The sequence below is a fragment of the Colobus angolensis genome, unplaced genomic scaffold, assembly GCF_000951035.1.
Source record: "Colobus angolensis palliatus isolate OR3802 unplaced genomic scaffold, Cang.pa_1.0 Scaffold315, whole genome shotgun sequence".
NCBI lineage: Eukaryota > Metazoa > Chordata > Mammalia > Primates > Cercopithecidae > Colobus > Colobus angolensis.
This window is the reverse complement of record NW_012116433.1, coordinates 1,228,122-1,240,147: the sequence shown is the minus strand read 5'-3', so window position 1 is coordinate 1,240,147 and position 12,026 is coordinate 1,228,122. Positions and strand designations below refer to the sequence as shown.

The following is a 12,026-nucleotide window of genomic DNA, read 5'->3' as shown; positions in this document are numbered from 1 at the left end:
GGTGGGCATAGAGACAGTGGACGAGGGCGGCACATGACCTAGGGAGTCATCAGCTAGGGCAACAAAGGGAGTGCTCGTGCCATCCCTCTGACTCCTTCCTTCTGTTTGAGGAGAGGAGAGTAAAGAGGACTTCGTTTTATGTCTTGGATACCTGCTTAGCCACAGTAGGATAGGGTACTGGGCAGAGTCTTGAAGCCCCCATTCCCGGCCCTAGCTCCCAGATGACATTTCTAGACACAACCTGGGTCAGAAGGGAACCCACTGCCTTGAAGGGAAGGAGCCAGCCCTGTAGGATTCATCACCTACAGACTAAGGAGCCCTTGGGTGATACTCTGAGATGTGCTGGCCTTAGGTGAGACCCAGCACATTCCCAGCTGTGGTAGCTACAGTGAAAGACTTCTGCTTGAGAAAAGTAGAGGGAAAAATCAAGGGGACTCTACCTTGTACCGTAGGTACCAGCTCTACCACAATGGGCTAGAACGCCAAGCAAGCTGTTGGGCTCCCTGATTCCAGGCCTAGGCTCTTGCACAGCTTTGGGCCAGACAAGTCTTGGATAGCCTTCTGGACTTGTCGTGGGCCAGAGGGGAGCCCACTGCCCTGGAGGGTGAGTTCCAGGGTTGGCAGCATTCACCACAGCTAACTGAAGAACACTTGGGCTTTAGGTGAATATTGGCAGTGGCCTCGCAGAGCTCTCCATGGCCTGGTGGTGGTGGTGGCAACTGAGAGAGGCTTCTCTGCCTGTGGAAAAGGGAGGGAAGGACTTGTCTGATGGTTTTAGGGCCAGCTTAACCTCAGTAAAATAGAACATCAGGTAGATTTCTAAGGTTTTTTACTCCAATCCCTAGCTCCCAGACAGCATCTCTGGATCCACCCAGGGCCTGGGGTAACTTGCTTCACTGAAGGAAAGGACAAAAACCTGACTGGCTTCCCCACCTGCTAATTGTAGAGCCCTAGGGCCTTGAGTAAAGATAGGTGGTAGCCAGGTAATGATTACAGTGGGCCTTGAGTGAGAGCCAGTGCTGTACTTGGTCCAGATATAACCCAGTACAGTCCCAGTGGTTGTGGCCACAGGATGTTTGCATCACTCCACCCCTAGATCCAAGTGGCTCAGCACAGGAGAGACTCCATTTGTTTGGGAGAAAATAAGGGAAGAGAACAAGAGTGTCTGTCTGATAATCCAGAGAATTCTTCCAGATCTTATCCAAGACCACCATGGCACTACCTCTATGAGTTTTCAAGAACCACAGTGTTATTAGGCTTGGAACCCAATTCTCTTCCAATACCTGGAAAACCTTACCAAGAAAAATGGGCACAAACATGCCCAAATTGCAAAGACTACAGTAAATTCTAACTCTTCAATGCTTAGACACCAGTGACTATCCACAGGCATCAAGTTCATCCAGGAAAACACAACCTCACCAAACAAACTAAATAAGGCACCAGGGACCAGTCCTGGAGAAAGAGATATGCAACCTTTCAGACAGAATTCAAAATAACCATTTTGAGGAAACTCAGAAAAATTTAAGATAACACAGAAAACAAATTCAGAATTCTATCATTTAAATATAAAAAAAGAGATTGAAATAATTAAAAAGAATGAAGCAGCAATTCTAGAGTTGAAAAATGGAGTTGACATAGTGAAGAATGCATCAATCTCTTAATAGCAGAATTAATCAAGCAGAAGAATTAGTGAGCTTGAAGACAGACTACTTAAAAATACACAGAGGAAACAAAAGAATAAAACACACGTAAAAGATCTAGAAAACAGCCTCAAAAGGGCAAATCTAAGAGTTATTGGCCTTAAGGAGGAGATAGAGAAAGAGACAGGGATAAAATGTTTATTCAGAGGGATAGCATCAGAGAACTTCCAAAATCTAGAAAAAGATACCAACATTCAAGCACAAGAAGGTTTTAGAACAGGTTTAACCAAAAGAAGACTACCTCAAGGCATTTAATAATCAAACTCCTAGAGGTCAAGGTTAAAGAAAGGATCCTACAAGCACCAAGGAAAAAGAAACAACATATAATGGAGCTCCAATACATCTGGCAGCAGACTTTTCAGTGGAAATCTTAACAGTCTAGGAGAGAGTGGCATGACATATTTAAAGTGCTAAAGGAAAAACAAAAAAAAGTTTTACCCTAGAACAGCATATCTGGTGAAAATATCCTTCAAGCACAAAGGAGAAATACAGACTGTCAAACAAACAAAAGCTGAGCAATTTTGTCAACACTACACCTGTCCGATAAGAAATGCTAAAGGGAATTATTCAATCAGAAGGAAAAGCATGTTAATGAGCAGTAAGAAATTATATGAAGGTACAAAACTCACCGGTAATAGTAAACACACAAATACAGAATATTATAACACTGTAATTATGGTTTGTAAACTACTCTTAAGTAGAAAGACTAGTTGATGAACCAATCAAAAATAATAACTAGGATAACTTTTCAAAACATAGGACAATAAGACATAAGCAACAAAAAGTTTAAAAAGTCAGGGCATGAAGTGAAAGTGTTATTTTTCATTTTTTTGCCTATTTGTATATGCAATCAGTGTTAAGCTGTCAGCTTAATAATAATGGGTTATAAGATATTATTTGCAAGCCTCATGGTAACCTCAAATAAGAGCATTGAAAAATTTCTTGAAACAAACAATGGTGAAAACACAATATACGAAAACCTATAAGACACAGTGAAAGCAGTACTAAGAGAGAAGTTTATAGCACCTACACCAAAAAAGAAGAAAAACTTCAAATAACCTAATGATACATCCTAAAGAACTAGAAAAGCAAGAGTAAACAAACCCAAAATTAGTAGAAGAAAATAAATAATAAAATAATAAATAAAATAATAAAAATCAGAGCAGAAATAAATAAATCAAATTGAAATGAAGGAAAGAATGCAGTCATCGGCCGGGCGCGGTGGCTCAAGCCTGTAATCCCAGCACTTTGGGAGGCCGAGACGGGTGGATCATGAGGTCAGGAGTTCGAGACCATCCTGGCTAACACGGTGAAACCCCGTCTCTACTAAAAATGCAAAAAACTAGCCGGGCGAGGTGGCAGGCGCCTGTAGTCCCAGCTACTCGGGAGGCTGAGGCAGGAGAATGGTGTAAGCCCGGGAGGCGGAGCTTGCAGTGAGCTGAGGTCCAGCCACTGCACTCCAGCCTGGGCGACAGAGCGAGACTCCGTCTCAAAAAAAAAAAAAAAAGAATGCAGTCATCGAAATGAAAACTTGGTGTTTTGAAAAGACAAATAAAATAAACTTTTAGCCAGACTAAAAAAAAAAAAAAAAAGACCCAAATAAAATCAAAGATGGAAAGGTAAACATTACAGCCAATACCACTGAAATTCAAAGAATTATTAAGTGACTGCTATGACCAACTAACGATGTGTCAATAAATTAGAAAATCTAGAGAAAATGGGGAAATTTGTAGACATATATAACCTACCAAGATTGAACCAAGAAGAAATCCAAAACCTTAACAGACCAGTAACACATAACAAGATAGAAGCTGAAATAAAGTTTTCCAGTAAAGAAAATCCTAGGACCTCATGGCTTCACTGCTTAGTTCTAGCAAACATTTAAAAAAGAACTAATACCAGTCCTTCTCAAACTATTCCAAAAAAATAGAGGAGGGAAGACTTCCAAACTCATTCTATAAGGCCAGTATTATGATGATACCAAAACCAGAGAAAGATCTAAAAAAAAGAAAACCACAGGCCAGTATCTCTTATGAATATTGATTCAGAAATCCTCAACAAAATAATAGCAAACTAAATTCAACAATATGTTAAAATGATCACTCATCATAACCAAGTTGGATTTATTACAGGGATGCAAGGATGGCTCAACATATGTGAATAAGTCAGTGTGATACATTATATCATCAAAATGAAAGACAAAGACCATATGATCATTTCAATTGATGCTGAAAAAGTATTTGATAAAATTCAATATTCCTTCATGATAAAAAATCCTTAAAAAACTAGATATAAAAGGAACATCTTACCTCAACGTAATAAAAGTCTTATAAGACAGACCTCCAGCTAGTATCGTAGTGAATGAGGAAAAACAACCTTTCCTGTAAGATGTCACACATAACAAGGATACCCATTTTCACCACTGTTATTCAACATGATACTGGAAGACCTAGCTAGAGTAATCAGACAAGAAAAAGAAATAAAGGGCATCCAAATTGGAAAAGAAGAAGTCAAATTATCTTTGTTTAATTTGTTGATCATAGATGATAGGATCTTATATTTTGGAAAACCTAAAGACTCCACCATAAAACAATTAGAACTGATAAATTCCGTAAAGTTGCAGGATACAAATCAACATACAAAAATCAGTAGCTTTTGTTTTCTTTTTCTTTTTTTTTTTTTTCGAGTTGGGTTCTTGCTCTGTTGCCCAGGCTGAAGTGCAGTGACATGATCTTGGCTCACAAAAATCAGTAGCATTTCTATATGCCAACAGCAAACAGTCTGAAAAAGAAATTTTAAAAGTAATCCCATTTACAGTAGCCACAGATAAAATTAAATACCCAGGAATTAACCAAAGAAGTGAAAGATCTCTGCAATGAAAACTACAAAACATTGATGCAAGAAATTGAAGGGAACACACAAAAGTGGAAAGATATCCCATATTCGTGGATTGGAAGAATCAATATTGTTAAAATGTCCGTACTACCCAAAGTAATCTATAAATTCAATGCAATTCCTATTAAAATATTAACAACATCCTCACAGAAATAGAAAAAACAATCCTAAAATTTATATGGAACCACAAAAGACCCAGAATAGCCAAAGCTATCCTGAGCAAAAAGAACAAAACTCAAGGATCACATTATCTGACTTCAAATTATACTACAAAACTATAGTGACCAAAACTGCTTGGTATTGACATAAAAATAGACACGTAGATGAATGGAACAGAATAGAGAACCCAGAAACAAATCTGTACACCTACAGTGAACCCTTTTTCAACAAAAGTACCAAAAACTGCCGGGCACGGTGGCTCAAGCCTGTAATCCCAGCACTGTGGGAGGCCGAGACGGGCGGATCACGAGGTCAGGAGATCGAGACCATCCTGGCTAACACAGTGAAACCCCATCTCTACTAAAAAAATACAAAAAACTAGCCGGGCGTAGTGGCGGGCGCCTGTAGTCCCAGCTACTCGGGAGGCTGAGGCAGGAGAATGGTGTAAACCCGGGAGGCGGAGCTTGCAGTGAGCTGAGATCTGGCCACTGCACTCCAGCCTGGGCGACAGAGCAAGACTCCGTCTCAAAAAAAAAAAAAAAAAAAAAGTACCAAAAACATACATTGGGGAAAAGACAGTCTCTTTAATAAATGGTGCTGGGAAAACTGGATACCCATATGCAGAAATGAAACTAGACCCCTGTCTCTCACTATGTATGAAAGTCAAACCAAAAGGATTAAAGATTTAGATCTGAGACCTCAAACTATGAAACTACTATACGAAAACATTGGGGAAACTCTCCAGGACTTGGGTCTGCATAAAAATTTCTTAATACCCCACAAACACAGGCAACCAAAGCAAAAATGAGCAAATGAGAACACATCGAGTTGAAAAGTTTCTGCACAGCAAAGGAAACAATCAGCAAAGTGAAAGACAACCCACAGAATGGGAGAAAATATACAAGAGATTAATAACCAGAAGGAACAACAACAACAAAAAAAACTAATCTGGTCTTATTTTATTTTGCTTTATTTTTATTTTTATTTTTTGAGACAGACTCTTGCTCTGTCACCCAGGCAGGAGTGCAGTGGCCTGATCTCAGCTCACTGCAGCCCCTACCTCCCGGATTCAAGCAATTCTACCACCTCAGCCTCCCAGGTAGCTGGGATTACAGGTGTGAGCCACTGCGCCTGGCTAATTTTTTAAATATTTTTTAGTAGAGATGGGGTTTCATCATGTTGGCCAGGCTGTTCTTGAACTCCTGGTCTCAAGTGATCCGCCTGCCTGAGCCTCCCAAAGTGCTAGAATTACAGGTGTGACCCACCACACCTGTCCTAATAATCAGATTTTAAAATGGGCAAATGATTTGAATAGATCTTTCTCGAAAGAAGACATACAAATGGCAAACAAGTATATGAAAAGGTGGTCAACATCTTGATCATCAGAGAAATGCAAATCAAAACTACAATGATGTATCATCTTACCTCAGTGAAAATGGCTTGTATCCAGAAGACAGGCAATAACAAATGCTGGCGAGGATGTGGAAAAAAGGGACCCCTCATACACTGTTGTGGGAATGTAAATTAGTACAACCACTATGGACAACAGTTTGGAGGTTCCTCAAACAACTAAAAATAGAGCTATCATATGATCCAACAATCCCACTACTGGGTATATACCCCAAAGGAAGGAAATCAGTGTGTTAAAGGGATATACGTACATCCATATTTGTTGCACCACTGTTCACAATAGCTAAGATTTGGAGGCAACCTAAGTGTCCATCAGCAAATGAATGGATAAAGAAAATGTAGTACTTACATACAATGGAGTACTATTCAGTCGTTAAAAAGAATGAGATCTTATCATTTGCAACAACATAGATAAACCCTGGAGATCATTATGTTAAGTAAAATAAGCCAGACACAGATAGATATACTTTGCATGTTCTCATTTATTTGTAGGAGCTAAAAATTAAAATAGTTGAACTCATGGAGACAGTGGGAGGATGGTGACTACTAGAGGCTGGGAAGGGTTGTAGGGGTGTGGGGAGAAGTGGGGATGGTTAATGGGTACAAAAAGTAGTTAGAATGACTGAGACTTAATATTTGATAGCACAACAGAATGACTGATCAATAATTAATTGTACATTTTAAAATGAGTACAAACTAAAAGGATAATTGGATTGCTTATAACACAAAGGATAAATGCTTGAGGGGATGGATACCCCATATATCATGATGTGATGATTACACATTGCATGCCTATATCAACATCTCATGTACCCCACAAATATATATACCTACTGTGTACCCACAAAAATTAAAAATTTTTGAGTTTAAAGAAAAAAAAACAGTGAGGAAAAATTAAAGTAGTGTATTCATTCTCTCATTTCATGAACACTTACTGAGCACACAGTGTATGCAAGACACTGGATGAAAGACATAGTACTTGCCTACAAGAAGTTTATAGTCTCAGTGGAAGAGATAGATAAGAACAGAACGTATGTGTTGTACCACAGTAGTAGAAAAGAGGAGCACCTAACCCTACTTGAGAAGTCAGGGGAGGTTTCCTTAAGAAGGTGAACTGAGTCTTAAAGGTTGGGGGTTTTCATTTTCCTGCAAGATTCCAGAATAATAATAATCTCAAAATTCTCCCACCACAAAACACTCAGAAATGCAGAATAAAATATAATAAGCACCCCTTTGAATGCATAGACAAGCTTACAAAAAAAGCAACTCAACTTTTCAAGGGCCAAAATAAGCGTAGCTAAAAACAAAATAGGAAGCTTTAAAATAGTTTTTTAAATAAACAAAGCTTTAAAAATAAAGTGGTAAGTTTAAACCAACACTGGGCTGCTCTGAAAGGATTTGGCAGTCTCAATACCTCTGGGGTAGAGATCTGAAATAATACCAACCACCCTCAGAGTAGACTGAAAAATTCTACCCAGTAACAGAGAATTGGCATAGAGAGTTTGTCTTAGCCTGTGCTCCAAGTCCGGACTTAGGGGTGGCAGTGAAGGTGGGTTTACTCTTTTTAAATTTGCACTTCTTAAGTTTTCAAAAATCCCCAAGCTAAGAAATCAACTAAGTGGTTTCAAGCTGATAATGTATCTGGGATGCTTGACAGAAACAAAAGCAAAATCATTCTGGAGGGACAGAACCTCAATCTAGGGAGCACAGCACAGATTTTTTTCAAAGATAAAACTCCACTTAAAATAAACTCATAGTACAGAATCAAAAAGCATATAGGAAGCAATAAGTAGGTGTCAGCCAGCACAACAAACATCACTCTGCTTCCCCTCCCTGAACTCAAATAAAAGAAATGTAGGGACCATAAAATAAGTCAATTTAAAATGCTCAGATATATCAAAGAGGAATTTTTTAAACATGAGAAAAGAGCAAGATTTTATCTTTAAAATGTTGAGGGACAGTTTCCAGGTAGAGAAAGGAGCATTCACAGCTATGGGAGTCCAGTAAATTCTTTCCTTTTCTTTCTTTCTTTCCTTTCTTTCTTTTCTTTCTTTTCTTTCTTTCTTTTTCTTTTTCCTTTCTTTCTTTCTTTCTTTCCTTCTTTTTTTCCTTCCTTCTTTCTTTCCTTCTTTCTTTCTTTCTGTCTCTCTCTCTCTCTCCCCCTGTTCTTTTTTCTTTTCTTTTCTTTCTTTCTTTTCTTTCTTTCTTTCTTTTTGGAGATGGAGTCTCACTCTGTCACCCAGACTGGAGTGCAGTGGCGCTATCTCAACTCACTGCAACCTCCACCTCCCAAGTTCAAGCAATTCTTCTGCCTCAGCTTCCCGAGTGCCTGGGACTACGGCGCATGCCACCACGCCCGGCTAATTTTTTGTATTTTAGTAGAGACAGGGTTTCACCATGTTGCCCAGGCTGCTCTGGAACTGCTGAGCTCAGGCAATCCGCCCGCCTTGGCCTCCCAAAGTGCCAGGATTACAGGCATGAGCCACCACTCCAGGCCCCAGATAAGTATTCTTATAGGAATTGGCAGTCACAAAATTGGGTAGAGAAGGTATTGGGAGATAGATGAGCAGGGCGTCGTTCATAAAATGCCTTGCATTCTGGGTTAGTCAGGACTCTTGTTTACAAGTGACAAAAAGATCATATTTGTCTAGGGAGTATTTTGCTGTTATTGGCTTACCTAACCAAGAAAAAATATTGTTGAAATGACAAGAACCAGAGACCCTCATTCTCTCTCCATGTCTCACCACTACTTTTTTCTTTGTGAATACTTATTCCCTTCTACAGCAGACTGATTTTCGCCCAAAAATAGAGAACATTGCCACTTGTAGTTTTTGGCTCATAGCCTTTTCTAATTGTCTTTCTTTTTTATTGTGGTAAAATATATGTGGAATTTACCATTTTAACCATTTTTACCTGTACTGTTAAGTGGCATTAAGTACATTCACAATATTATGCAGTTATCACCACTATTCATCTCCAGAACTTTTCCACCATCCCAAACTGAAACTCTGTACCCATTAGACAAGAACTCCCCATGCTTCCCTCCTCCCTGCCTCTGGTAACCACTATTCTGTTTCGTGTTCCTGTGAATTTGACTGCTCTAGGTATCTCATATAAATGGAATCACACAATATTTGTCCTTCCGTGTCTAGCTTCTTTGACCACACTCTCTTTTAAAAAATTGACACATAATAATTGTACATATTTACAGGGTTGCACCCTTTACTTTTGATCAGAGAGGAAAGAACCTTCTGTGTGCACATATTTCTATCTTATAGCTCCATTTTGAAAAATTTTGAAAGAAAACTAATTGGCTTCGCTTGAGTAACTTGCATACTTTCAGACAAGGAAGATGACCAGTGCTATGATTTGCCCATTTGGGGTTGCATGACCACCTTAGTATCTTCCCTAGTTCTCTGTGTAAACATACCTTCTTATAGGGTCCTCTGTCCTTTCTACCTAAAATAGCACCCCACGTCAGTCTAGTCTCTTACTCTGTTTTGATTGTTTTCCAGTGTACTCATCACTTCCTAGTGTTAAATATATTTATTTGCTTATTGATTCACTAGCCACTACAACATAAGATTTATAACATTAGAGACCTTCTCTGTCTCATTCATCTCGTTGTTTCCAGTGCCTAGAACAGTGACTGGAACATAATTGGAGCTCAGTAACTATTTTTAATTAATTAATTAGAAATTGAGGTAGAGATATAGATTTAGTATTCACTGGTAAATGTGATTAAAAGAAACTAATTACGCTTTCTTCCATCCATCTGCACAGTGAAGATGAATTAGAAATTGAAAGAAAATGAACTTTGAGTATATATGAACACAGTAATTAAACATGAAAGTTATGCACAAATAGTAAAAGAACTATGCTCTCTAAAGATATATAATTGTGGAAAATACAACCTTGCATGATGGATGCCTAAGTAGAATCCTGAAATTGCAGTAGATTAAGCTCTTTCTGAAATTGCTTCCTAATGCAGGACATTCACATTTAAACTATAAATGTGAACGTATAAACTCATCAGGTGTTTGCATGTGTGTGTGTGCGTGCACGCGCACACACACACTTTTATTGATTAACATTGGAAACTGACAAATATAGATATGAGTCTTAAGCCATAATGGTCAGTACTGTTCTTTCGAAATTATCCTTAGCTTTCCCAATCAAGACCACATTCTCTGGAGCAGAACTTCACATTGTCAGGCTGCCCTGTATAAGAATCGCTCAGATACTATTCATGATAGCTGCCTTAGCTCTCTTCCCCTACCTGTCCTTAATCTCAAGGGCAGGGCAAGTCAAAGGAGAGCAAGATAAAGGTTGTATCTAAAAAGACAAGAAAAAAAGTAGGCAAAAATGATCTCCTGTGCTTTCAGACTTTTTCATGCTGCTTTCCATCTTTTACTTTTCTTAGAGTTTATTATATTTATGTTGCTTCCTGGACATCCCAAACTTAGCCATAGTTGCACCTTAGCCAAGTGTACCCTACCCCGACTCCCTGCCAAAATTACTTCTTTATATCTCCTCTCACCCATGTAATAAGCACCTTACCTCCAAATACAATTAGAGCTTCATTCCACAGTAGGAAAACAAACCACATTGCCTCAAGGTTGTCCCCCTGCCATGACTTTTTTCTTACTACCTGTCTGAACCATAAAATAAGTTCTCTATGGCAGCTTCTTGCTTTTCTTTCTAGGAGATTAATAGGGAGACCCATTACCAAAAAGTTCCAGAACCAACCTCCACCCCTACATTCAGCTGTTAGGAAGTGGGAAAAGCAGATATGGGTACCCAAGAATAGTTTGGTTGGCATAATGTCACCCTTTCCAAGTTATTCAGATTAACAGTTTCACATTTATTCTTAATTACCAGGGGCATGATGGCCATGCATACTACAAAGTGCTTATGAAGTTAATTACTAAATTCTGCTTTTCACTTGTGTACTTTGATTATTTGTTGCTCATGTAATGTGATTAGCTGCTCTCAATTTAAGAGGTGGCTTGCTAAAAAGTACTCAACTGCGCTACAATTATAGCATATATATATAGAGTATATATAGTTTTCTTGGTTTTAAAGGAAAATAATTAACTGAAATGTTGGAATTTCCTAAGTATTCTATGGCAACTTTTGGCTTTCTTAACAACTTCTGGGACTTTGTATGCTTTGAAATCACATTACTTTATGATATTTGATCTGGTTAGGAAACCTAATGTTATTAGCCTAGAATTTGTGAGTCTTTGAAAAGGGATAAAAGGCTATCCACTGTAAATCACAGACTCGCTAGATAGATTTGGGGACAAGCTTAGGAAAAAAAAAAAGATTGTAATACTGGCCAAGATAAATGAGACATAGTGTCAATTATTCTGCTATGAACTAGGTAACCAAACTACCTCACTTTAAGAATTCCCCTTTGGATTATTACCTGCAGATATCTGGAGTAACTGGTTATCCTGTTACTCCATTGTAGCTGCTACAGAGCACAAGTTATCATTCTTTATTCTTCAGGATCGTGAGCTTGGTCAAAAGTGACTGTGAAGCTCAGATAACTGACTTATTTTCCTAAGTCTGATAAACCTATGGAATTTTGGCATATCAGATAAATTTGCTGCAGTTTATGTACTTTCATACTTTTGCAATTACTTAGACTTCTAAAATGTATTATTTGTTTCTTTTATAGGACAATGAAGGCCAAACAGCTCTACATTATGGTAAGAAATTTCTAAATTATTATGTAATCATATTTGAACATCTTCTCTATTCGTTTATTTCAACTTTGTCCATTCCTATGTAGTGCTTAGATAAGTACCTGGCAGCTAGCAGAGATACAATAACTTTTTGTTTGAAAAATGTATT

General features: G+C 38.4%; 1 protein-coding gene across 2 annotated transcripts in view; it reads left to right on the top strand.

Annotated features, from left to right (window-relative positions):
* Positions 1-12,026, top strand: part of ACBD6 (acyl-CoA binding domain containing 6) — a 204,442-nt gene that overhangs the window by 167,164 nt on the left and 25,252 nt on the right. For both annotated transcript variants that reach the window (XM_011951142.1, XM_011951143.1), the window contains one exon: positions 11,851-11,881. In XM_011951142.1, the coding sequence (XP_011806532.1) occupies positions 11,851-11,881 (31 nt within the window). The remainder of the gene's footprint in view (positions 1-11,850; positions 11,882-12,026) is intronic.